General features: G+C 39.9%; 1 protein-coding gene across 1 annotated transcript in view; it reads right to left on the reverse strand.

Moving 5' to 3' along the window:
- LRP1B (LDL receptor related protein 1B) overlaps positions 1 to 25,878 on the reverse strand; it is a 1,659,362-nt gene that overhangs the window by 445,293 nt on the left and 1,188,191 nt on the right. The window contains exons 34-35 of the mRNA XM_069732880.1: positions 19,004 to 19,129; positions 16,901 to 17,032 (exon numbers count right to left, since the gene is read on the reverse strand). Coding sequence (XP_069588981.1) covers positions 16,901 to 17,032; positions 19,004 to 19,129 — 258 coding nt within the window. The remainder of the gene's footprint in view (positions 1 to 16,900; positions 17,033 to 19,003; positions 19,130 to 25,878) is intronic.

Here is a 25,878-nt window from a genome sequence, read left to right on the forward strand (position 1 = left end):
CAAGGCCAGAAGTGTCTTACTTGGGCCAAGGAGAAAAAGAACTGGACTGTTGCTTAGTGGTCCAAGGTGTTCTTTTCAGATGAAAGTAAATTTTGCATTTCATTTGGAATCAAGGTCCCAGAGTCTGGAGGAAGAGTGGAGAGGCCACAATCCAAGGAGCTGGAGGGCTAGTGTGAAGTTTCCACAATCAGTGATGGTTTGGGGGCCATGTTATGTCCTGGTATAGTTCCACTCTGTTTTATCAAGACCAAAGTCAGCGTAAAGGTCTACCAGGAAATTTTTAGAGCACTTCATGATTCCTTCTGCTGACAAGCTTTTTGGAGATGGAAATGTCATTCTCCAGCAGGACTTGGTACCTGTCCACACTGCCAAAAGTACCAATGCCTGGTTTACAAAAAACAGTATCACTGGGCTTGATTGGCAGCAAACTCGCCTGATCTTAACCCCATAGAGAATCTATGGAATATTGTCAAAAGGAAGATGAGAGACACCAGACCCAACAATGCAGACAAGCTGAAGGCTGCTATCAAGGCAACCTGGGCTTCTATAACCCCTCAGCAGTGACATAGACTGATCGCCTCCATGGCATGATTGATGCAGTAATTGATGAAAAAGGAGCCCTGACCAAGTTTTGAGTGCATTTACTGAACATACATTTCAGTAGGACGACATTTCAGATTTTAAAATAATTTTTCAAGCTGCTGTTATAAAGTATTCTAATTTACTGAGATAATGACTTTTGGGTTTTCATTGACTGAAGGCTGTAATCATCAACATTAACAGAAATAAACACTTGAAATAGATCACTCTGTTTGCAATGGCACTATATAATATATGAGTTTCACTTTTTGTATTGAAGAACTGAAAAAAATTAACTTTTTGAAGATATTCTAATTTTGTGAGAAGCACCTGTATATGTTTAGTGTAAAATGAGAATAAGAAATAATAGAAATAATAAAAATATATATAGATTTGAATTTTTTTAAATTATTATTATTATTATTCAATTTCTGTTTCTGTTACAAATTTTTGCATCCGGTGTTCAACAAATAGTCAAAATTGTCGAAGAACTCTGAATTCTCTGTGTGAAGCAAGCAACTATGTATGTACCGTAGGTCCTTTATTATTGTAAAGCATTATACTTATTTTCTGTAAGGTATAGATTCTGAACAGTGCATTAAATTATATAAATTCTATTAGAACACTATGTTATTATATCAGCTTTTTATCCACGTTTTATGCTGTCATTTTTAGAATATAATGCTGTCCATTGTTTATCAATTAGATGTCTTCCACTGACTAAAATTGCTTTTGTAATTTTAATATCACCTGGCATGAAAGTCTGTAATGGAAAACTGAAAACATTTGTGTTTTATAAATTTATATAAAGCAGAAAGCAAGGGAGAAGAGATCAAAAAGTCTACAAGTGTAAGGATTCTTTTTAGAAGAGGAGTGCATTAAATAACACGAAGAACACCCGATCATCCAAGCCTAATCTATTGAATAGTTTCTAAACACTTTTGTAATTGGAGGACATTTTTCACATTACTGTACTTACCGGTCAATACAAGAAGTTGGTTCTAGTGTAGGAAATGTATTATTTTATTAAAAGACACACTAACACAAATAGGCACAAAAAAAAGGAAAGATAGAATTGGATTCATGCAGAAAAACTGTTGAATTTACACATTGTGAAATGTTGTGAGTCCTTGTGAGACGATTGTGACAAGTTGAACTGAGATATTTAAAGGATAAGCTCTGGCAAAGATATGGCTAAAAGGGGTTTACTTATGTTCATTTTTTAGGAGTGTAATGTTTATGATTGATAGTTTGGACCACAGCATTGTTGCACCCCTAGCCGAACCCTTAAAATGGACAACCCTCATGACTGGTAAAATCCAGGTGGGAAAGGTCAGAGACAAAATCAAGAACAAGTCGGGACGTCAGAATGAAAACCAAGGTCAGAAGCAGTTTATACTCAGAAGTAGACCAAGGAGGTAACAAGTTATTACTGGTAACCAAAGCAAGATGCTGAGGGACTAAATAGTATGTAGTGCTGCATAAGATTCTAAGAAAAGAGTAGATTACAACGGATAATCATTGTTCCCAAATCACAAGTCCGAGCCACATTATTGTAAAACAGAACCTAGTCTATATCCTCCGTTTAGCGGCAGAGGTCATTGGATAGGGATCAGAGAAGACCATCTCCAAACCAGGTGCCATTGTCCATTAGGATAAGCTATTGGACTGCAGAGGGCCCATTTATTCTTGCACAGGGGCCCTATCTTGTCTTTATCCACCACTGTGTACCAAAATGTGTGCTTCGTGTATATTTGAATATCTATGGGTAATGGATTAAAATTTGGGGGGTAATTGCTGGAAAAATTTAATATTTCATATTCTGAATTCTAATAATAATAACATTATTACTTAACAAATGGGATTTGAGACTGGTGATTTGCTAAATTGGAAATGATAAAATTAATAACACAAACTAAATGATAGAAATAATATTACTGCCATTACTACTAATAAATTAATAGTACATATAAAATAACTAAATGCATAAATAATTAAATTGGTTATACTTAGGTTAGGTCATGAATATCAGATCAGTGGGGATCCGACAACCAGTGTACAGAGCGGAAACACAACAGCTCCACATACTGTAATATATGAACAGGGTAAAATATGCCAGTAAAGTTTTTTTAATTGATTGTTAAAAAATGATTGTCAGTTGACGGCTTATTGTTAACAGCATGGTTTTACATTTTTTTTAAATATTAATTTGACTTCAGTGCAAACCTGTTATTGTGGTCTTGGTTTCATGTAGTGAAATCTTCAGATTCTTCTGAAAACAGATGTATATTTAAGGCCTTATGTAGTATTCTCTAGGGATGGGCTGAGCTCACCTGTCAGTGTGAAAAAGGCTGTCAAGGGTGCCAGAGTATGCTCATGTACTGCAATTCATTTGTGTGTAAAATGCCTTGAACCCTGAGGCTACCTTTGGGTAATCCTTCTTTCACCTTCAAGAAGCTGAGAGCTAGGCTTTAGGAGTCTGAATGTTGTGACGGGAGATTAGCTATTTATACTTATTGATTGGGACATACGGATATTGTGACAGGTGACAATACATTTGTGCTGATACTATTGGGACAAAGGAGTATTTGTTATCGAACACCTTTTATGAGACTCTACAACTGGCCAAAGGATGAAGCCCAATATAAACTAATCCCCCTTACAGCAACACTGGATTTTTGCTTTGTTCACGGTAGGACTTAGATTCATAACAGGAACCAAAGACAGTGCATCTTGTAATGAAGGAAACAATGACTTAACAGTAGTGATGAGCGAGTATACTCGTTGCTTGGGTTTTCCAGAGCACGCTCGGGTGGTCTCCAAGTATTTATGACTGCTCGGAAATTTAGTTTTCCTTGCGGCAGCTGGATGATTTGCAGCTACTAGACAGCTTGACTACATGTGGGGATTCCCTAGCAACCAGGCAACCTCCACATGTACTCAGGCTGGCTAGAAGTCGTAAATCATCCAGCTGCAGCAAGGAAAACTAAATCTCCGAGCAGTCATAAATACTCGGACACCACCCCAGCGTGCTCGGGAAAACCCGACCAACAAGTATACTCGCTCATCACTACTTAACAGTTCAGGATGAAATGCGTGGTGGTGTTATGTGAGCATTTCACATCCACCTAAGATCTACAAACTTTTATCCATCTACTTGGTGCTAAAGAAAAATTTCTTTTTCTATTTACTCTACAGTTCCAGAGTTAATAGCTGACTTTCACCTAATTTATAATTCTAGAGGCATCAATGAATAAGACCTCAATTGGAAGTCCACGGGTGCACCAATACCATGGAAGTCAATTAATCTATAAACAATCCCCCCATTATTCTGGTAAAATTTTCACGTTATACAAATTTCTGTGCTCACCATGCCCTAGTAGGCATTTCAGATGTTTCTGAAGCCAAGTCCTAGATACTGAGTCAGGAGAATCCTTTGTCGAATTTCAAGGTCCAATATAGAGAAAAGTAGTAATCCAGCACATCCAGATCTGCCGCAGCTCATACCTCAGCGATTCTCAGCCTGGTTGATTACATCTTGACACTGTCCAGGTTGAAATCTTTTTGTCCCGAGACATGGATTACGGCATGGGACAGAACTAAGGACGGGTGGGGGATATGATTGTTTTTTACTTTGGTTTTATTACAGGAGATGAGGACTTCAATGGAATAGCCGTTAGGTGGGTATAACTGTGTTTGCTATTTTTAAATAAAAAAGGAAAATTGTGTTTTTGCTTTAATTTCAAATAAAAAACTTTATTCTGGCTGTGTGTTTCTCTACAATATAACTAAAGGATTAGTAATGGAAATGTGTCTTAAAGATGCCTCTCTATTAATAAGCTGTGGGCTTGATATCACCGGACAATAAAAAGTTGACACAAACCCCACAAATATGGAACCCACTTGCCACCGCCACAGGGCAAGTGGGAAGAGCTGGTCAAAGCACCAGAATTGATGCATTTAATAGATGCGCCTTTTCTGGGGCAGCTGTGGGCTGCTATTTTTGGACTAGAAGGGGACCAATACCCATGGCCCCTTACCAACCAGTTAATACCAGCCCCCAGCTGTCTACATTACCTTGGCTGTTTGTCAAAAATGGGTAAGACCCCATGCCATTTTTTTAAAGATTTACTTAAATAACTAAAAATTACGGTATGGGGACCTCTTTATTCTTAATAATCAGCCTTGCTGAAGCTGACAACTGTGTGTTGCAGCCCACAGCTGTTAGTTTTGCCTGGCTGGTTATCAAAAAATATAGGGGAATCCACATCATTTTTTTATTATTTATTTATTTATAGCACCGCCGGTGGTTTATGAATATGCCCATTAGCCGCTGCTTGCTCTCACTGTTAGCAGTTGAATACCACTCTCAGCATTGTCGCCTGATAGTGCTGATCGCAGCATGAGCAGGGGACATGATGTGAGTTGTCTTCACTTCAGCACCCATCAGCGGGGAATAGCATGAACAGTAACACTGATTCCCAGATGCCAGTATGAGTCACATTGATGACATCCTTGTGTCATCTGTGTGTCATCAGTGTGCAAGTGTGCGGGACACTTTGCAGCCTGTGCTGCTACTGGAAACACTGACATCTGAAAGATCCCTTAGTGAAATAAGATATATATCTTTGTACCGTGTTAGCCAGTAGATAGAAAAATATTTAGAATTGAGAGTCCTCAGTGGTTGATACCTTTTAATGGCTAACTTTTCAGTTAGCTATTAAAAGGTATCAACCACTAAGGACTCTCAATTCTAAATATTTTAGTGAACTAAGTCATTTACCGAACTTTGGCTGACTTTTGCCGAGTTTTAAGAAAAATGCTTAGGAATCCGAACATGAATCTGAATGAGCGACGTTAGTGCCGACTTTGAGATTGGCAAACGTTTTCTTATCAAGTTCGCATCAGAAAAATGTAGCTTGGACCCATATAAAGATATATTATGAAATTAATTAGCATGAGAATATCAGACCTATTAACATAATTGTACAAAGATCTATGAATAATGTGTAGAAATAGTAGCAGTCCTCATCAAGTTCAAATTGAATCTGCAGCCATTGTAATCCCCCATTATATTAAAGAGATCTTTGTCCACCCCCATTGACTAACAAGCATAGATTGCTAGTGCTGTAAAGATCCAAAATACTGAAAAAAATCTGAAAAGACTCCCGCATGGAATCTTGAATTACAGATTATCCATATCATTGGCACTTTAGTAGCAGTTTTGTTACGTTCCAACCAGACGGGAGTTCTCTGCATGTAGAATTCTTGAAGAGATGCTGGAAAGTAATCTGGAAATTTGGAATACAGTTATGGCAAACAAACTGTGTGAGTTCTCAGAACAATGTGTCTGGAACACAACATTGGTCATCAGAAATGTTTCATGCTGATTGTAAATGCCAGCACTCCTTGACATTTCTGTGGGCAGAATGAATGACTCAGTCCAGCTTCGCATGACGGAAACTGAGAGGCTTCCAAGGTTTAACAAAACATGTGTAAAATTGGAGAAATAAATATTCCTATTTGTAAATGGAAGAAATAAAAAAAGAAAATTCATGAAAAAAATATGCATCTGTTCTTGGAATTAGGAAAGAGCATAGACAGTTTTAAAGTTCTTTTTCTGGGAGTAAACACATTTGGTTCTAAGGTAGGGAACGACCGAAGATACAAAAAAAACCAAAAATACTTACTACATATTTTAGTGTTGGCACTCCAATGGAACCTGTTGGAACTGACAAGCTTGACATCCTGTCCATCAATCACCGGACCACTGCAGCCAATCAATGGCCACAATGGAGATGTTTACAAGTAGAAAAATTGCTCAGTGAGATAATTGATTTGGGGATTTTATCACTTCCGGTACCAGTGGGAGTCACCGGAGTGTGGCCTCTAGAATGGCTGGAGATCCAAAGTAATTGGTAGGGTTTTTTTTATTCCAGATTATTTCCAGCTTGGAATCAATTTGCATTATCCCAGAAAAAAACCCATTTACTTCTCAATATACAAGTAGGGAAAATGGAGTTTATCTTGTTGCATTGACAAGATCACTTTAACATCATGCAAATGGCTCTCCAAAATCATATGCAGTCTCTGTGCCGCTGTCACATGCTCTAGATTGCTACAAGGGGTGAAATAATGGCATCAAAGGGAGCACACAGAACAAAACAAAACACCTACCTAGGCAAGAAATTAGATCAGAAATCTTCATAGATTAAGACTTCATACTATGAAGGCACACTATGTGGATACCAAGGGTTGCTTGGAAGGAGAAATTTCTTATCACTTATTAGTCCAAATCTTGTTGCTATACTTGATGGCACCATTGTTAGGAAAAAAGGAGTTGGGCTACTTTTCCAAGGGCCATGAAAAGATAAAAAAAAATTGGGAACAAAATGGCAGGCTTTCTGTTCTGGATGAAAGACTTAACATTATAATGAATTGTGTGTACTATTGGGTACAATAATAAAATGATCACTAATATATATATTTTTTCAATTATTGAGTGAGTAAATAAGTTCATTAAAAAAATCATATTAGTAACAATTTTCCCAAAAGTCATGGATTCGTCAGAGCTCCAAATTTTGAAAGATTTGATTTACACGAATCCAGTAAATTGGTGGTAAGCATTAATTTTTCAGGATCATTTTAAGGGCCTGAAAGGGGTAAAAAATAATACCCATCCTAGGTCCACCCCCCCCCACCTGTCTTGTCAACATAGTCACCTGCCTAGTCCTCCTGTCTTCAGATCTTCTGGTGCTGATTAGGTATCAAGCGGGTACACAATATGATGGATTCAGAGATTTTAATGATGACCTTCACTCCTGATGTGACCACGAAGGGGAAGGCACGTCATTGAAATGCACTTTTCCCCTCATGACCAAATTATGCTTAGGCGTTGCCGAAAGTTCCAAAGTCCGGAGACCGCAAGTGGAAGACCAGTCAGGAAGCTACAACCGACAGATAGGTAATATTTTTTTGTTTTCTAATCTCTTCCTTCCTCTCTGTTTCCTAACCTCTGGGGACTGGAGAGACCTAAGCGGATGAAATCATTTTTACAGGGAACTTTTGATTTAACTAAATTGAACCTGCCAGCCACTTGGAGCTAATCTGTCTGATACGAATTTCGGGAGATTTACTTTATCAATCACTGCGCTAATTAAAGCTTATTCATTCATAAAGTCATACATGTTTCTAATATGCTTTTTCTTTTAATTCATCTCATGTGAATAGCGCAGCTTCTTGTCAGTGATTGTAAATATTAATTGTTAACAATTAAACTCTAAAATCATATCCAAATGGCAGAGGTGTATAGCTTGTTCCAAGAAAAATAAAAAAAGCTCAGACTTATTTTTCAGTACAAACCTCCAGCCTCTTCATTCAGTTCCAGCAAGCGGAGATCTTCACATTGAAACCCGCCGACATTTTCATTATAATGATTAACCTCTATTCTTATGAAACCAAAAATTCCTTACGACTTGAGTAGAGAGAAGTCATGAATGTCTGCAAATGGACACGCAAGGACATTCTCCTTTATCTGGGTTACTGTACAGCTCTACAGAGGCCCCCGGTGAATATCCGCAGTGCCAGAATCTATACAATAATCGTTCTGACATAATACTTGCAGTAATTGATATTACAGTACCTGAATTATCTCCAGCCCTTCAAGCTAAATGCAGATTACCTAAGAAATTGTGCCATAGCAAGAGATAAGTGTCCAGTTAAGACTGAGTGAAATGACATCTCAAGATGAGTGTTAGATACGCACCGCTGCTTAGATAATGTATTTTACAAGACTTTAAGTCAAGATGATTCATATTGATGGATGAGTGGAGGAATTGGCCATAGGAGGAAAAGGATTGTAGTGCCGGCGTCTCTGCCCTCTGCCTCCATTCTCTGGCAGAGACGCCATTTCACTCACCGCCGTGGTTCCACACTTCCTCCCTCCTCTCCTGATGCTGATGTCCGGGGTACACGCATAGTGTGCAGATCCCAGGGCACTGGACTTAGGGAATACATGCACCTTCTTAAAGGGGCCATGAGTGCACCATCCTAAAATATATTAGCTGGCACTGGGCACTGACAGTAGGTTAATTAGCATGCTGGAAAAGCTGATTGCTAATCACACCTGCATTCTTATTGGTCCATTGACTAGGCCAACTGCTTGACTGATTAGTCGGATATTCAGAATGGTCAATAGTGCCACCTGTTAAGCTTGCTTTGACACACTGCCCATACGCCACCCAGAAACCTCTGCCATTGCCATAGTCAACAACTTTGATATACAGTAGGTAGTATAGAAATAAGATGTGTTTTACATGAAGTCCACCCTTTTTTTGCCTGGAACAGTTCCAAATATGTGTGTGAAAAATCAAGGCAGTCCCAATAAATTTTGGACTGGTGGCAGCTTTATGATTAGGAGGCTTGTGTACCTAAAAGAGGTGGTCAGCTGAAAACAACTTTTTACCTATGTGTGGTATAGGTAGCAACTTACTGATCAGTGAAGGTCCATCAGCTGGGACCTGAACTGATCGACAGAAAAGAGAACTGTTATTATCATTGGAATAGAGCACAAGTGCGCATGCTATTGTATTCATTCCCATTGGCACTGCCAAGCGCTACTAAAGGCTTTTCGGGCAGCCCCAATAGAAATTGAATGAAGGGGCAGCCAGGCAACTGACCTGCCTCTCCATTAAGTAAATACCCCACCGCGGATAAAAGTAGCTCGTTCTACTGATCAGTGTGGGTCCCAGCAGTCGGACCCCCAACTGTCAATAAATTATCATATCTCCTTTGAATTGGTGCTAATTGATTTTGACCATCTAAGGCTTAGTAAAGATTATTGATTATATGACCCCCCAATTGCTGCTTCCATTGTATGTATAGGAAATGAAAAAAATATCAATTTCCCAGAATTCGCTCAATGTCTTTGTATTTGACGTGAAGGGAATTCAATACTGCTTTTACTATGTTTTTATCTCAAACAAAGAATTTCTGCATTACACACTGAATTTACGACATATGATGGCAGAGAACTGCAGGTCATACAGTCTTAGTGATGATTCACTATTCTCTCTCTGTGTCAGGAGAACATGCTCTTATGTCGATGATCATTTTTCACAAATGTGTCTGAGTCTTTGTACGCCATTTGATCTCCAGAACAGAGATAAAGAGGGTGACATATCGTCATTTTAAATGTGATTTTGCTGCCATGAATCCCCAGTTCTTGGCTGGTGCTTAAAGAGACAGTGCTTCAGTAAACCTACCGGGAATGTTAGAGGCAAAATATACAGTAATGTCTATTAGCTGATAGGGCAACAGAGTTATTGACCTAATGGTAACCCTAAATGTTACAGTTGACTGCATTCAATGACTTAGGTCAAGTATCTCCAGAATATACAACAGTTGGCACATTCATGCCTTACATAAACAACCCACTGATTTCTATTATATCTGTGCAGTACTTCCATTCTCCTGTGGTGGCGCTGCACAATAATTCACATGACCCCACACGGCTTCACAAGGTGGCGCTCACAGCAATCCAGCATCAACAACCATAGAGGTCTTCAATAGACCTCTGGTTGTCATGATGATGCATCGCTGACCTCGGATCACGTTACGGAGGTCAGCGATGCGCACATTTCCGGCCCGATGGCAGGAAGTGCTAGTTAAATGCTGCTGTCAGCATTTGACAGCGGCATTTAACTAGTTAATAGTGGTGGGTGAATTGCGATTCCACCCGCCGCTATTGCTGGCCCATGTCCCGGCTTAGATAAGAGCTCACTGCCGAAGCCCACATCAAAGCAGGGGATCTGACCTTGGACGTACTATCCCGTCCGAGGTCAGAAAGGAGTTAATATTTTCAGTTACTTTGCATTTTTCAAGTGTTAGCCTTAAATAGAAAAATAGGAAATCTAGTGATCTAAGAAGAAATAGATACAACTAAAGAATCTATAAAGTGCTGACCTATTCTAAAGCAAAACCAATGCTGGTGAAGTAAAAATCTAAAAATTCTCCACGTGCATCACATTCAAAGGTTAAGGCTTTGTTCCCACCACCATTTCAGGAGCTTACTTGTATTTTGGTGTCTAGAATAGCATATTCTACCGTTCTAGACAGGACCCATTCTCATGATTATAGAATTAAAGATGTGTTTAGAATATCATGCTTTCATTTTTCTGATGAGTTTTGTCAGAATTTTCTCACACATAAAATAATGGATTTTTTTTTTTAAATGTGGCCATAAGATGTCCAAACACCTTATACAGCAGCCCATTGAAAGCCATCCCTTCTGTTCTCTTCATGTAGAGGAACACTCATTTTGGCTGAGCATGTCTGGGTTCTCACTGGGAAGAAGGGTGTAGGTTTCAGCCAGACACTGCTATGGGTCGCTTATCACCCCTGAAAACAAAAGATTGGGCAGGTTAAGATCCATATCATGACCCACAAGAAGGGGTAAGATCAGTAGTGTCTCACAATATATGGAGAGCCTGGGTTTCGTGCCTAAAATAAGTGTTTTTCAACTTCCAATTTATTTTTTTTCTTAAGTTGCAGGAATTTTTTTTTAATATAACATGAGGCATTCTCGAGTCATAATCACTAACTAACATCCAGCGCTGGCTACTCCAGTTGCCTGCACCAGAAAAGAAAGCAATGACAGCTGTGCCTCTTACGACATCCCATCCCAGTTGTTTGACCGCCAAGCCATCATAGGTGTCAATCATTTGGTCACAGAAGAAAGGGATGGAATTTCCTACAGTTTTAGCATAGACGGAGGGGCCAACATTGAATCCAAGTTGAGCTTCCGTTATGGTAAAATCATCCCTATCTTTTCAAACATAGTAACATAGTAACATAGTTAGTAAGGCCAAAAAAAAGACATTTGTCCATCCAGTTCAGCCTATATTCCATCATAATAAATCCCCAGATGTACGTCCTTCTACAGAACCTAATTGTATGATACAATATTGTTCTGCTCCAGGAAGACATCCAGGCCTCTCTTGAACCCCTCGACTGAGTTCGCCATCACCACCTCCTCAGGCAAGCAATTCCAGATTCTCACTGCCCTAACAGTAAAGAATCCTCTTCTATGTTGGTGGAAAAACCTTCTCTCCTCCAGACGCAAAGAATGCCCCCTTGTGCCCGTCACCTTCCTTGGTATAAACAGATCCTCAGCGAGATATTTGTATTGTCCCCATATATACTTATACATGGTTATTAGATCGCCCCTCAGTCGTCTTTTTTCTAGACTAAATAATCCTAATTTCGCTAATCTATCTGGGTATTGTAGTTCTCCCATCCCCTTTATTAATTTTGTTGCCCTCCGTTGTACTCTCTCTAGTTCCATTATATCCTTCCTGAGCACCGGTGCCCATTTTGATAGATTTGGATAATCCATTAAAGTTAGAGATTTGGGATTAGAGATGAGTGAATCTCCAAGCTTCAGGTTGATTTGCTGAAATCACATTCAGTCAAAATACAATTGATCAGAATTGAAAGTGCCTCATAGTCGTTTATCATGCCGAGATCTCTCAAGACCCCAAAAGAGGGTCAGGAACGGGTTAAGAAGTAATAAGCAATTACACTCACTTGTCCTAGGCTTTTACTTCACCTTTCCTCCCACCTCATCTCCTAGCCTGGTCTTCCGCTCAATTCGGTTGTACTTCCTTATCATCTTTGGCCTTCAATTCTGCTAATTTCTGATCTGATCTTCTATCCAGGATCTTCTTGCACTGACTTGACTTCACAAGGTGGTCACTTGTGTTTTGCCCCACATGGCCACGTCATGTGATCTAGTCAGCACTGGAAGATCCTGAGCTGAAGAACTAAAACGAGAAAAGTGGAAGACTAAAGATGAGAAGACAAAGACCAACACTGGAATCAAGCAGAGGTCCAAGGAATGGAATAGGAGAGGATTGGACCAAAGACAAGTGAGGAATCATTTATAATTTTTAAAATCTGTCCTAACCAATAAAGAATACAGCAAAATGGCAGCCAACTGCTGAATCTGGAAAACAAATTTGTCTTGTGACGAATAGATGAGCTCATCTCTATTAATTACAATCTCTGTACTGCACTGCAGAACATGCTGCTCCTATATAATCAACAAGAAGTGAATAAACCTTTAACAATAGGATACTTTTTTCTTTCAATGCTGGAATGATCTGTGTCATAAGGACAAATAAATAAGTGTAATCTTCGTTTCAAATAATCTTTGCTCTTAGAAGCCTCCGAAAAGTCAAGCCATAGTGTGAAAAAATATCCCTAAAGTGTACAATCAGTATACGGAATAAAGTTCTCTAAAAAGATCTGAACACTGTCAAAATCCAATCCTTTCAAACACCGGCTATTAGTCCTTCCATTGTCATCCTAACACTTCCAATTGCTACTTTAGACTTAATAAAAATCTTCCCATAATTCATTCTAGACATCTTAAAAAGCTATTTCACACACTGCATGTTATCCTGTACATCCACATGAAGGGAGAGGGATAAGGAAGTCTTAAATATGTATTTTAGGGCAAAAAAATAGACCCTAGAAATCCAATTTACAATGGTAAAGAGTCTTTGATGTTACTGTGAGGTCTGGAAATCGAGGACTAGGCACAGATATAATTTGTTTATTTCAAGTAGGAAATTTTTTTGATGTTGCTCCAACTATTCGAATTCAGGATTATTACACAAACTTCTTATGAAATAAATATCTACTTATATCAAAAATGCCAAGATGACTTTCAACTAATCTAAGGGATAGAAAAGATTTTGGGTAGAAATCTACTTTGAAAGGAAGAAGCATCTATAACGAAAAATAGCTAGCTAAACGAAAACTCCATCACTTCGGAGATGACGACTTTCTCATCAATTTTGATACTTGGCAATTTAAGAAAAGTTATACAGTTTACATCTGTTTAAATTCAATAAATAATGAATATTTAATTTCAAGACTTAAAGATTTCAGGTTCATCTCACCGAATTATTCCCCACCACAATTTTCTTGCTCAACTTTACAACTTATAAGGAAATAGATGCAAGGTGGTTTAAAAAGAATATATATATTATATATAGATACATATAAAATATATACACTTTCCCAACTTGTGCAGCACCTGTGTGCCCACTACTGGGTCCTCCAATTGTCTCCTGGCACCAACACCTGACTAGAGGGGGACATCTTTTTCACGTGACTTCAGTATCCAATTAGCAGCTACTGATTGTCTGCAGCTTTCTCGTGTTGTTTGAACAAGTCATCCCAGTTCAGATGGCATGAGAAAGCTGAACGGGAACCTGTCACCCCGTTTTTTCAGTATGAGATAAAAATACTGTTAAATAGGGCCTGAGCTGTGCGTTACTATAGTGTATTTTGTGTACCCTGATTACCCACCTATGCTGCCGAAATAACATACCAAAGTCACCGTTTTCGCCTGTCAATCAGGCTGGTCTGGTCAGATGGGCGTGGCGACATCGCTGTTTCTTCCCCCAGATCTTGCATATATTTCCGTTGGTGGTGTAGTGGTTTGGGCATGCCCATCTTCTGAATCCACTGGGCAGGAGAAGAAAAAACGCGCGATCGGCGCTATTTCCCAGGTGATCTGTGGGGGCGGCCATCTTCCTCAGGCCGCACGTGCGCATATGGAGTCCTCTGCTGCCCGGGGCTTCAGGAAAATGGCCGCGGGATACCGCGCGTGCGCAGATGGAGATCGCGGCGGCCATTTTCCTGAAGCCCCGGGCAGCAGATGACTCCATATGCGCACGCGTGGCCTCAGGAAGATGGCCGCCCCCACAGATCACCAGGGAAATAGCGCCGATCGCACCTTTTTTCTTCTCTTGCCCAGTGGATTCAGAAGATGGGCATGCGCAAACCACTACGCCACCAACGGAAATATATGCAAGATCTGGGGGAAGAAACAGCGATGTCGCCACACCCATCTGACCAGACCAGCCTGATAGACAGGCGAAAACGGCGACTTTGGTATGTTATTAGCATAGGTGGGGAATCAGGGTACACAAAATACACTATAGTAACGCACAGCTCAGGCCCTATTTAACAGTATTTTTATCTCGTACTGAAAAAACGGGGTGACAGGTTCACTTGAAGCTCTTCAATAGCCAATGATTGGCTGCAGTGGTCACATGACACCACCCTTGGCGAATGTTAATGCTATAATGCTGTAGTAGTAAGTGTAGATCAGCGATGCCAGTCCAGGGGGTAAATAAATAAATATTCTGTTTTTCTTAAATCATCATGAATGCATGCTGTAAAGTTAGTGAAAACCTCTAATATATAAGAAACATTGAAAAACATTGTATCTTATCAGAAACTTCTGCCTCTTTCTATACTAATGAGAAACATCTCCTTCACATCACTCCTGGACTAATTATTTGATTTGAAAAATCGGTGAAAATCCATCTTGGTCAAAGCAAGATGGACTGCCAGCACATTAGCTGAAGATTAGTTTGTCAGGTTACAGTTAATTTTGCTCTGTTTGGAATAGAAGAAATAAAGAGGAGACCAGGCAAATCATGGTGCAGCTTTTAGAATATGTATTGCACTTCAGTGCTGGATTCACAGCCATACAGCTCAGTACTGCTGTATAATTTCCTCCATAGTACTGCTTCTGCCTGTGTATTACAGAGGCAGGAATCCACCTCTCTATGTATGGCGCATGTGAGTTTCCTATTACCCTCTCAGACACAATAAAAATGTAATATAAAGCCTTAAGTGGGAAAAGAAGGGAAGGTCAAGGGACTGCAGCATACCATAGAAAGAGATGAGTCATCTGCAATGAGGACCATAAAGTAAAGAAGTCTTAATCATATTTCTTTATCCTTTTCCTCTAAGAGTAGTGATAGATAACACAGAAGGAAGTGATTTAAGCTCTTGGGAAGATCAAAAAAACAACAGAATGTCCTGATTTGATAACGGAATGGTGACACCAGATCAGGGCCCAACTTTGCCCTTACAATGGTGTCCATTTTCCATTCTGTCTCCATTTCTATACATATTTCCCAAAGCACAATATAACACAATGCTTATTTATATACTATCTAAAATACCCCCAAATCAATGCAATTATTAGATAATTCTTACATATAATGGTGGATGCGTCGTTCTGTCCGAAGCCGGGATGGTTGGCGCCTTAACAGTGTGGTGCCGAAATCTGTGCATACCACACTGTAGTGCTATTTTATTGAAGGCAATATGTGTGTGCAAATTCGCAGACATAATGTCTTCAACAAAATTGTGCCTGATATCACGGAATGCGCAGGCGCTGACACCAGAACCATTTTATTCAAGAATTATACTATAACGTCAACATGGCAGTGCGCATGCGCCGAATGTCATCATTATCCCACTAAGCACTACTATGTTGACGTTGTAGTAATTTACTTCAATTAAGTGGCGCCGGAGTCAGAGTGTGCGCATTCCGCAATCTCCAATGGCATTTTATTGAAGACACTGTATAAATAAACTACTAAAAATGCTCGCCACCCATGTGTAGAACGGGTTCAATAGTTAGTACCGATATATTCCAATAAATAGCAATGTACAGTAGATTATGTAAAAGTTAACGAAAGTAGAGTAAGCGGGTAAAAAGACGTTGCTTTATCATCAGAAAGTCCATAAACTGATCCTAACAGCAGTATCTCCTGCCTTGCCACAGAGACTGGAAGTGGCACCCACTATATAAAGCAATGTGATGCCCCAGTTTCGGGATTATTTACCCTGAAAATCTCTGATATTATTTAAGATTACCAAAATTTTAAAACCACCTATTGGGCAGACAAACAGTCATCAAACTACAATAAAGAAGGAAAAATAAAGCTAAGGGTCACTTCTCAGTCTTTAGTTACAGACAATACATCAGTACCTCCACGGAAGGTCCCTGTTCAGCATGTATCAAAATCGGGCAACTCCACCCTGTACTTCCTGGTTTCACATGTTTTCCCCTACTGCCGGGCTTCCTCAGGAGACTTAAAAAGGTCAGAGATGAAGCCCATTCTCAGCTATACACGTGGCTGCATGTTCAGGGAAAGTGGCACAACGCGGCATCCTATTACCTGCATATAATTATCCGTATCTATGGACTATATTGGCATTTATGGTGTAATTTTGTCTATTTTTTTAGCTCGCGTATATACAAAACTTTAATACATAATGTGCTTTTTCAGAAGAGTTTCTGTATTTAACTAACTTTAATTCTATAAATATCGGTAGTTGCTTGGTGCATCCAGGTGAACGCGATATTCTGGTTTTCTATTTTAACAACTCGACATATATCCGGCAAAGCTGTTTCACAGGGAGATACTAATGTATCTGAATATACCTGCATGGAAGTCTATGCCCACAGCAAAGGACGTTCCAGAGATGGGCATGAGCGCGTCCATCCTGTCACTCGGATCGAGTGGGATACCTCGAACTCCTTCGTGTACGGAGTACATGAGAAATGACTCAATGCCTGCACAAGGAAAATGCACAAAATACACAATATAAAACTCTGGTGATACATTTTAGCATTTAGATTCATTGCTCTAAATGTAACATTTAGATATTAAAAACAAATAGTTAAAATGTAATCAATCATCTGTGTTGTATTATCTAAAAGGGGTTATCCACTTGATCTTGATCTAAATGTTTGGCCGCGATAAAATCAAAGCCTATACTCGCCTCCTGTGCCGGAAACGTTCCAGTGGTGTTGGCACTCGCTCTTGTTATTTTACGTGATCCCGGCTACCAATCAGTGGTGGCGTCACTGTCTCTGCCTTCAGGACAAATTGAACCTGAAGAGGAAGTCCGGGCTGTGGCTGATTTCTGACTTCCTCTTCATTCTTATTAAGGCGGGGACAGTGACGCCAGTGCTGATTGGGTGCTGGCTTCATGTGTCATAACTAGTGTTGAGCATTCCGATACTGCAAGTATCGGGTATCGGCCGATATTTGCTGTATCGGAATTCCGATACCGAGTTCCGATATTTTTGTGATATCGGAAATCGGTATCGGAGTGTGCGGTGCGTATGGTTCCCAGGGTCTGGAGGAGAGGAAACTCTCCTTCAGGCCCTAGGATCCATATTAATGTAAAAAATAAAGAATAAAAATAAAAAATATGGCTATACTCACCCCTCCAAAGAACCCTGGCTGTCACTGCTGAGAGCGTCCACCTCCATTCCTGAGAATGTAGTGAGTGAAGGACCTTCGATGATGTCGCGGTCAGGTGAGCGGTCACATAAGTGGTCAGGTGAGCGGTCACGTAAGCCGCGACGTCATCGAAGGTCCTTCACTCTCTGCAATTCTCAGGAACGGAGGCGGACGCTTGCAGCGGTGACAGCCAGGGTCCTTCGGAGGGGTGAGTATAGCCATATTTTTTATTTTTATTCTTTATTTTTTACATTAATATGGATCCCAGTTTCCTCTCCTTCAGACCCTGTGAACCATCGAGGATACATTCCGATATTTGTGTCCCATTGACTTGTATTGGTATCGGAACTCGGTATCGGCGAGATCCGATATTTTGCCGGTATCGGCCGATACCATCCGATACCGATACTTTCAAATATCGGAAGGTATCGCTCAACACTAGTCATAACTGTATGAGAGCCCGGAGGACGCGAGTGCCGACACCACATGTATGACGCTGGCATGGGAGATGAGTATAGACTTTTTTATTTTATCGGGGTTAAACATTTAGATCAAGAAAGGATCATCCTAGTAGCGGACAACCACATTAAGTTGACTAATCACAATTTTTCAACATGTTCCTACGCAAAGGGGGTTATGAATGCAGAAAAGAAATGCAGAAAAAAACATTGTTGTTGCCCAGATTACCTTGTCTTTGTTTTTAAGTATTTTGTATGAGTTTTCTTTTCTGGTGTTTTTCCCATAGATTTCTATATAGAACTTGAAAAATGTCAGGATAAAATGCATGCCGCAAATTTAAAGAAAAATTAAAAAAAATGGCATAAAAGATTCTTGTAATAAAAAAAGCACATGAAATTAGCTTGACATTCATGACAGTTTTTACAAGTATTTTAAAATTGTAAAAAAAAATTGTGTGCATTAATGAGGTCTAAAACATCATTCAGATGATTGTACGTCATGGTCATTTCCGGACTGATTGCAGGTCTACTGACCCAAATTTAACGCCCTCTTTGGCTATGTTCACACATTGCATTTTTGCTGCGCTTTTTTTATGCAGACATAAAACGATGCAAAAATGCTGAAGAAGTGATATGTTGCAGTTTTCAAAAACACAGCAGTTATCCAATTCAGTCAGGAAAAAAATCTCTTTCCGTTTTAATAATGGCCGATGAAATTGAATCGACTACAATGACTTGTCGCACGTTACTTTACTAGAGGCAGTGAGGTTTTTAAGAGTCACTTGTGTCATATTGAACTGAGACTTCCCACCCCGCAGAGTGTCTGGCAACACTCACCTTGGCAGGACATGCGATTCTTTCGAAGGTTGTACCCAACTGTGCACATACATGTCCGGGTCGTTTCAGAAGTTGGCAAGCAAAGCTGGGAACATCCACCATTGCTGATCTGGCAGGGATTGCTACCTAAGAAAGCAAACAAAAGAGAACAAATTAATTGAATGTGCATAAATTCGCCAATTGATGTGTGCCCACCAACCACGGCAAGGTGTCACTTCTCTGATGGGTACCTACTCTACTACTACTTATCAAACATGCCTCTCCCGGGCTATTAGCCTACATTTTAAATTAGTAAGTATCAGCACAAATTAAAAGCACCATCAGACTGATGGGAGAAGTGCAGAGTCAGGAAAGGAGGCAGTCACAACCTCCAATGGTAAACTACGAAAAGCAAATAAACTGACCAGCACCACTATGTAGGGTGAACAGGTGCAAGCTGACTCTGCAGTCTGCAATTCTCCCATCAGTCCGAGGGTGCTTTAAAATAAAGCTGGTTCTTACCTACCCATTAAAAATGTAGGCTTATAGACCAGAAGAGGCATGTTTGATAAGTAGTAGAGTAGGTACACATCACAGAAGTGTCACCTTGCCATGGTTGATGGGCACACATGAATTGGGCAATTTATGCGCTAAGAACCTAAATTTATTTAAATACATATTATTTAGCAATAATTCATGTTAGATCTCATATATTTAGTGTTTGCATATAGTTTGGCCCTTACAGAATACTGATGTGCTCTCTTTTTGTATATTATGTAGACATTGCAGCTTGCACCTGTTTACACTATGTAGAGGTGCTGGTCAGATTTTTTGCTTTTTGTGATAGATATAGATGTACTCAGGTAATTCTGTACCATAGGGTTTTCTAACTATATTAGAAGCCAGGGCCATAGTTATATTATAATTTCTAGTGCACAAAACATCACATTCATAACGCTACCCCAAAACAATTGTACATGGCCACTTTTGGGCTGGATTTGCGTAAATCTCATTTCTTGGTTCTTTAACTTCCAGAGCAAACTTATGACTGTTGTCAACTATAAGGGGGGCGTCACTGTATAAGTCATAAAACAAATTTATATAGCGCCTGCACCACTCCATGGTGACATTGTGGTGTCCGTCAAGGTTCTGTCGAGGTCTTTGCGTTTTTGACAGTAGGAATAAATCCATATGATGAGCACCGCTGTTTACAGACTCCATCTGAGAATTAAAACAAAAGCCACAATGCTCTGATAGACCCAATGTATGATGGATATATGGGATAGGAGGGTCCGTCATCATTATTAAGAAACTAGATATAATTAATAGTTTAATTCAATGAACAGGAGCTATCACCGAGTGGGACCTGGTGGCATTCATACAGACACAGTGCGCTGCTCATACAGGGATTTCATATCAGTCACACGGGAAAAAGTCATTCGTGCAACAATCTGTTCTAGTAAAGTTTCCATGATAAAAAAAATCCGTCCTTGATGTTATTGGGCAGAGACTTTGATTTAAGTCAGAGGCGTAAAAGAAGATCTGGAAAAGAATAGGACTCTGAGGAGGCCTCAAACTTACAGTCTAACATGGCGACCACCTACGGAGTCATTGTTTCGGATTTTTGTGTTGATGAGATAATGGACCAAATCCTTATTGGCCAAGTCTTATTGTTAAAAAAAGATCAGATAAGTAGAACAGAGATGTGGAAACAGAAGTAGGAATCTGACTTTGCTGACATGGAAATGATTGTAATCCAAGATGAGCATTATATTACATCGTAAGGGGTCTTTTTGGGGTTGTGGAATGCCATGTTGAAATAAGGGGAACTGGAGGAGAAAATGAAAAGTATCAATGCTTTTTGTAATATCTGTCATGCAGCATTTATTATTTTTTTTATGTTTTTTTTTCACTCTAACATTTTTTTCTGAGATTATATATTAATTCCCAATCCTATTGAGTGATTGGTGGTGAATTAACCCCTGTGACCCCTTGAGATGAGTAGAATAGTTTCCCATTTTCATTTCTCTGCTGATAAAAAGAAGAGGTAGCATTTCTAAGTTTAACCATGTTTTCCCATACATTTTGCAAAACCCAAATTAGAATACTTAACTCCTGAAGCATTGGATCTTCCAACATATGAGAGACCCCTGAAATGAGGGGGACCTCACGGCCGAGCATTAACAAACTTTAAGACCCAACAAATTTGCCCAAAACCTCCTAGAAACCAGCAATTTCATGAGATTGTATTAATCTCTAGAGACAGGAAATGGAGCATATAAAGATATGGACAAGAAGGTCCATGGCTTCAACAGGAAGGTGTGGCTTTAGGTGGAAGATGTTTCCTTCTTCTGGATCCTCTAGAAATTTGGAAATTATGATTTTCTCCCCTGATGTAAAATTGTGTATATAAGCTTTAACAATTTTTATTACTTTTCTTGTTTTGCTATGCCATGTTTGCTGGTGCTGTGGACTTCAAAATATGAGAATGTGAGTGCCAAAGCTACGTAAGTATGAGAAGAGTCACTAGGGCCCCAAGTAATGGCCTTGTGGGCTAAGAGAAGGAAATGAAAAATGAAGAACCTGAGTGGAATTATGGGAAAGATAGGACAAGATTTGGCTATCGTGAGACTGATGGTGCTTCTAGTAGTGGGACCTGAGGGCCAGTGGAGCATGGACAGGTATTCCTGAAGAAATTCCAGAAAAATGCTCAGTCTAAGACAGTTTATTAATTTATGTGAGCTGAAGTTGAGTCAGTGTGGGTAGAGGACATTCCAGCCTAGCGTGCAGATTAGCACTTACCACTGTGTGAATCGACTGTCAAATGGTCTTGGGAAAAACCTCTAAGGAATCCAAATTTTGGGTAGCGTTTTGTGTTGTGTGGACCTCTGGACCAACATCTTAGGCTATAGGTTGAACTCTATGGACTTAAGTCTACTCTGAACTGTAAAAACTATGAAAGTATGAAAAGAGACAAGGAAAGAGTTCTAATAACTGACTGAAGTTCTTGTCGAGCCTTGTGAGACTCTTTTTGAAAGCAGAGGAGGTATAACTGGTACCAGTTGGTCCTAAAAGACTATTTTGTTTCAGTGACAAACTTATTTATGCCGCAATTCATTGGAGTTGTTGTACGGTTATGCTCCCAGGCTACAATAGACGGTACTCTTTAGAAGGCGATATCCTTACAAGAGAAAGACTTGGACTCAAACTTTACCAACTGCTCTTTGGTTAAGAAATGTACTTTAAGGCAAATTTTGGGCAGTGTACTTTAATGCAGATATGTAGCTAAGGGAGATCTAGTAGCTGCCTAGTGGTTGCTGAGACCCACAGAAGCGGCAGAAGGTTTTGCGTCCTGACCCTGGCTCCTGTGGATGGTTTTGCCAGGAAATTTTGACAGCTAGCCAGAAAGGTGAAATGCAATATTACATGGCAGCTGGAGATCACGAAAATGTGAGGAGCTTCTTGTACAGGACAGCTCTCCGCTCTATGTAATTTAAGGGGGTTCATATCTCAATAGGACAGAAGGACTTTATGGATCAATCCCTTTAACAGCATAAATTACAGTGTGGGTTTTGATGGGACTAAACTATTATTAATGTATAATATTACTAAACATAACAGCACATATATATTAATACTCTATGACCATACTTGTATCCTACAGTAAGGCGGTAGGATAATAAATAATAATTTTATATGTGCACCTCGCCTTGAGTACAAGTATTGTATCCTCAAGTGCGTAGCTGCTGCCACCGTATGATAACCTTTACAAGCCGGTTACTTTACGGTTTTACTATTTTTATTTACACCATTTACCAATTAATTAAGCCTCCATAGTATTGCACATAGTATTTATCACTGTCCTCCGCTGTCCAGATAAAGTGCTCTGTGAGCCGTCCACATAACTATGGTCTCCTTAAATAACAAATTGTCTCCCAATCCTCCTGCGATTGGTGTCATATTGACTAATGAATTGGCTAATTGTACTTGGGAATCTAGGAGAGGTAGCAATATAAGCACCTTAAACACCACTAAACTGCACATTTTTCATACTAATGGAGCTTTTAAGGTACCTGCAGTGATTCTAGTAATGGGGTTGTCTTTTATATTGATGATTTTGCCAATATATTCTTGAGCTAAAGACAGCAATTTCACTCAATTTACATTTACCTGACGTTGTACCACGGACCTCTAAATTGTCTTCTATCATTAAATCTGAATTTACAAGTCGAGGCATGGCTGCGGGGAAGGAATCTTTCCCGTGACCTTTCGCAAACCTTTGTTATCTGGTTACCAGATAATAGGGAATCTTATTGAAAAAATAAATGTTGTCTTGATGGTAGAAGAAATTAAATTACAGACGTGGCAGAACTCGAATTTATCAGGTGAAGTTTTTTTTTTCTATTTTTTATGGAGTTCCATAGTATGAAACCATATAATGCAATTGCAATGTGCTTGAGGTCTTAGCCTTGTTTCAGAATCTTCGTTGATTGACCGGTCCATCTATTTCACCTTCATTTGTTCCATTCACCACCATGGCACTACAGTTGAGGTTTTCTTTGAATAGTTGCTATAGTTTGGGTCTTTTCTAGGCGATGCCCTGCTAACTTTCCCCTGTGCATGAGCCCTGGCTTTTTAAAAGTCTGGTGTAACAAAGATGCTTTTTATCCAGCCAAGGACCATTCACTGCAGGTTTCCTAAGGAAATTTTCCCCATCTTTCAAGGTCTGAGCATTGCGGTCCATTAGGTTCCTGTACTCTGAAAAGGTGTATTCTTTCAGCTGTACCTGGATTTGATTCCACTTTTTATTTGAAGTCTGTTGCCTATCCTGACCTCTACATATCTCCTGTTCATAACTTATCTCAACCTTCCTTGTCCTTAGCTCTCCTCACCAAATTGCTGAATTAATGTCTTCTGTTGTCCATCCATCAGTCATTGGAGACCTCTCCGGGGTTGTGACCAAATGAATACCTATGGAAAAACCCATACGTTTTTTTTTTGCAGAAGTTTAGGTGAAGAACTCACAATCTGTAATTTGGACCCACACCAAATCGTTGACCCCCAACACCTCCAGTGATCAAAGTTGACATAGGAGAAGGAGTAGGAATGATGATGATAATACAATTCTACCCATCTGAAACCAGGCTTCAGGACTGCAAGGATTTCAAATACCAGAAGCTCTCCCATCCTTTATCTGAAATCAAGTGGGCAGAAATATTATGGATCGAAGAAGAGGCTACAGGCCACAAATCTGATATGGGCCACGTGATGACTGCCCCTTCTATATTTCCGTGTAAGGCTAGGTTCACATTGCGTTGCAATCCGTTTAGCGCATACGCTAACGGAATTCGCTAACGCAATGTCCAAAAAGGGATTGTGTTTGGCAATCCCGCTAGCACAGATGCCCGATCCACGCTAGCGAAGAACGGACCCTGAACGCTGCAAGCAGCGTTCGAAGTCCGTCCGAAAATAATGGGACATCACTGATGCATGCCAAAAATGGCATACGTTAGCGATGCGTTACCGATGCGTTAGCACATTGCAGTCAATGGGTGCACTAATGGATCCGCTACATAACGTTAAATGCACCAATTTCGCCATGTAACGGATTCCGTTAGCGGACACCCGCTAACGCAATGTGAACCTAACTGATGCAGAAACTCACAGCTAGATTTTCAGTTTAGAATCCTTATTACTTCACTATCTGGAGAGTATCTGTATCCTGTCCACAGTCATGTGCAAAACTAATTGGCGCAGAAGAAAATCTTGATGCACTGCAGGACCACAGGCGTGATATACTGGCGGGTAATTTTTTTTTCTCTATTGCTATTTTACTCCATAGTCAATCTGATATTCTGGGCACAGTCTGACATATGTAAGTGGGAAGTTGTATAGCTGGGTATACAGAACTGGATGTTACATGTAAAAAGAAAGCAATCGTTAAATGCTTCACTGGCACATGGCCGACAGGCAAATGGCAAGCTTTCATATTTGAGATACCTTCTAAAGCTGGCATTGTATTATATAGGATTAACATGGCTGCAAAGTAGAAAATCTCTGACCAGTTGAAAAACTAAAGTGAGTTTTCATATTTCTCATATCTATCTCATTTTTTTCCCTAACAATCAATAACATTTCTGTACAATGTGATTTGGCCTGTGTTAGTAACTCTCGAACTAGGCAGGAACTATTTATCTTTAAAGGGATTTTCTCAGCTCACAGAATATTAAAGCAGTTTAAAATCTAGGAGAATTTAAGAAACTTCATAATTTACTTGCTGCTATAATTCTGTTCTGTTCCTGAGCTGTCGCATGTGGTAAAGTCAACTCCAGCTCCTTACTTCCTAATGTAGTCCAGTCAAAGCACAGAGAGTAGAGATTTCCTGTCTGTGCTTTGACACTTTAGCCAGTTGCTCTTCAGTGAGCTTGGAATTTTAATGTCATGGTGGGTGTGGCCCATGGTCTTCTGCAAGTTTACTGTGACTGGTGATGTGGACATGGATGGAGGGAAAGCAAGAAGGCACACAGACAATGCACACTACTCACAAAACAAGTAATCTTATCAGCTTGTGACTGTGGTCAGAGGGGATAGTGCTGGGACTTCTAGATCACATTATAATAAATTAATATATTGCTCCCCCTACAGTGCAAGGAGCCTATCTGATGCCAGTTTAAGCACCCTTAACATTATTGACTGCATGACTGTGCATGGGCAGCACATAATAGATGAAGTAGAAGGACTGTTGGGGCGGAGAAAATGTGGTCAATGATTTATCCATCTTGAGACTGTATAGGAGTCTCAAGATTGAGCTTTGTAGGTGGAATGGATGAAGCTGTGGGACAAATGAAGCTCTGCCTCTTGGGAAATGCAGCCTAAAAGAACAGAGGGAGTGCTAA

This window comes from Ranitomeya imitator, chromosome 7 (genome assembly GCF_032444005.1).
Source record: "Ranitomeya imitator isolate aRanImi1 chromosome 7, aRanImi1.pri, whole genome shotgun sequence".
Classification (NCBI taxonomy): Eukaryota; Metazoa; Chordata; class Amphibia; order Anura; family Dendrobatidae; genus Ranitomeya; species Ranitomeya imitator.